The sequence below is a fragment of the Fulmarus glacialis genome, unplaced genomic scaffold (genome assembly GCF_000690835.1).
Source record: "Fulmarus glacialis isolate BGI_N327 unplaced genomic scaffold, ASM69083v1 scaffold25685, whole genome shotgun sequence".
NCBI classification, from domain to species: Eukaryota; Metazoa; Chordata; class Aves; order Procellariiformes; family Procellariidae; genus Fulmarus; species Fulmarus glacialis.
Window position 1 is genome coordinate 13,148 of NW_009211588.1, and position 1,404 is coordinate 14,551.

The 1,404-nt window shown below is 57.3% G+C and overlaps 1 protein-coding gene across 1 annotated transcript in view; it reads right to left on the reverse strand.

Annotated features, from left to right (window-relative positions):
• NMNAT2 (nicotinamide nucleotide adenylyltransferase 2) overlaps positions 1-898 on the reverse strand; it is a gene marked incomplete at its 5' end in the record, with an annotated part of 5,848 nt that extends 4,950 nt beyond the window's left edge. The window contains 2 exons of the mRNA XM_009577603.1: positions 29-109; positions 769-898. Coding sequence (XP_009575898.1) covers positions 29-109; positions 769-898 — 211 coding nt within the window. The remainder of the gene's footprint in view (positions 1-28; positions 110-768) is intronic.
• Between the last annotated feature and the right edge of the window lie 506 nt (positions 899-1,404).

Genomic DNA, 1,404 nt, shown 5'->3' on the forward strand with positions numbered 1-1,404 from the left:
GGCACTGCTGGGGCTTTCCTCTACCTACCCACAAAGGTGAAACGCTCCATGGGTGGGCGAACGCAGCAAATCCGGCTCAGGCTTTCTCCCACCTTCCCCAGGATCTTTGCTAAAGGTGAAGAAGAAAAAAAATAACCGGAGAGGCCACGATGCCCTGGCAAGACTGACCCGCACGAACGCTTCGGCCACCCTGATCCTGTGAGATACTCCTGCGCCCAGGTGCGGGAGCTGCTCTCAGCATCTCCCCACCGCCGCCTCTCGTGGTCCTAACTCCTGAGATTGCTACGCTGTGCCTTGAAGAGACCAGCTGGACAGCTAGAATCACTAAAAAACAATCACAAGATGTTTGGTTTTATGGGATTTAAGTAATCCCCCCTCTTCTCCCCAGGTAATACCTCCATGTCTCACATTCCACCGGCTTGTGGGGGATCCAGCTGTGACACCTCTCCTGCCAGCTTGTCCCTTGCACCCACCCCACGGGTACCAGGTAGCCTTTCTCTTAGCTGCTTTCACTGCCTGAACATCACCCAGCTAAAGACCAGTGAGATTTCACAGCCATTTTAAGCCGTTCTCGGCTCCCCTTGCTGTGCTGGATGCTAACTCCTCCATCACATCCCCACCCGACCCTGGGCTCAGTGCATGGAGCCTGATGAGCAACCTGACCCAAAAATAAGATGATGGCGCGCCGTTGCTAGCGCTCGGCAGCCCTGGTTGGGAGGCGAGGGTTGGGTGGTCATCCCTCCTCTTCCCTACCCCGCGGCCACCTACCTGCGGTGGGCTTGTTGGAGACGTTGTTGTTGTTCTGGTAGATGGTCTGTGAGGACTCGTTCTGGGGCTGGCCGATCACGGGGGTGATGGAGGGGGTGTTGACGTTGGAGAGGATGCAGCCGGTCACTCTCTGCAATGAGGGAGAGATGTAGCTGGAACAGCGCCTTCACCCCTTTTGCCTCCCAAAACCTTTACGACCCTTGTATTGAGCCTCCGCACCCCAGCCTGAAGGTCATCTTCGGTGACAGGTATGTCCAAGCTCACGTCTGGGCTGCTTAATGCTCCTTCTGTGCCTCCTTTTTGGGCTGCCCGTGAGTTTGTATGATGTTGTCTTCCTGGTTTCCTTGCTATGTCCCCGTGTTGGCAGCAGCCCTTCCCTCCCGCTCCCTGCAGTCACCCGAGGGCAGCCGCCTTCCTCCTGGGCTCTCAGGCCTGCCTGGGCTTTGGAAGGACTTTTCCTCCTGGGTTTTGTGCTCCCTGGAGACTTCCCAGCTGCTGAACTTTCCCGCCTCGCTGAGTCGCTCCGGCGGGTTCATACAAGCAGTTTCGGCTCAGCTGGTGGGCGGGGACGCCCGTCCACCTCCCCTTCCCCTTGGGATGGAGCAAGTTCAACAAAGTTTTGAGGTTCAACAAGGC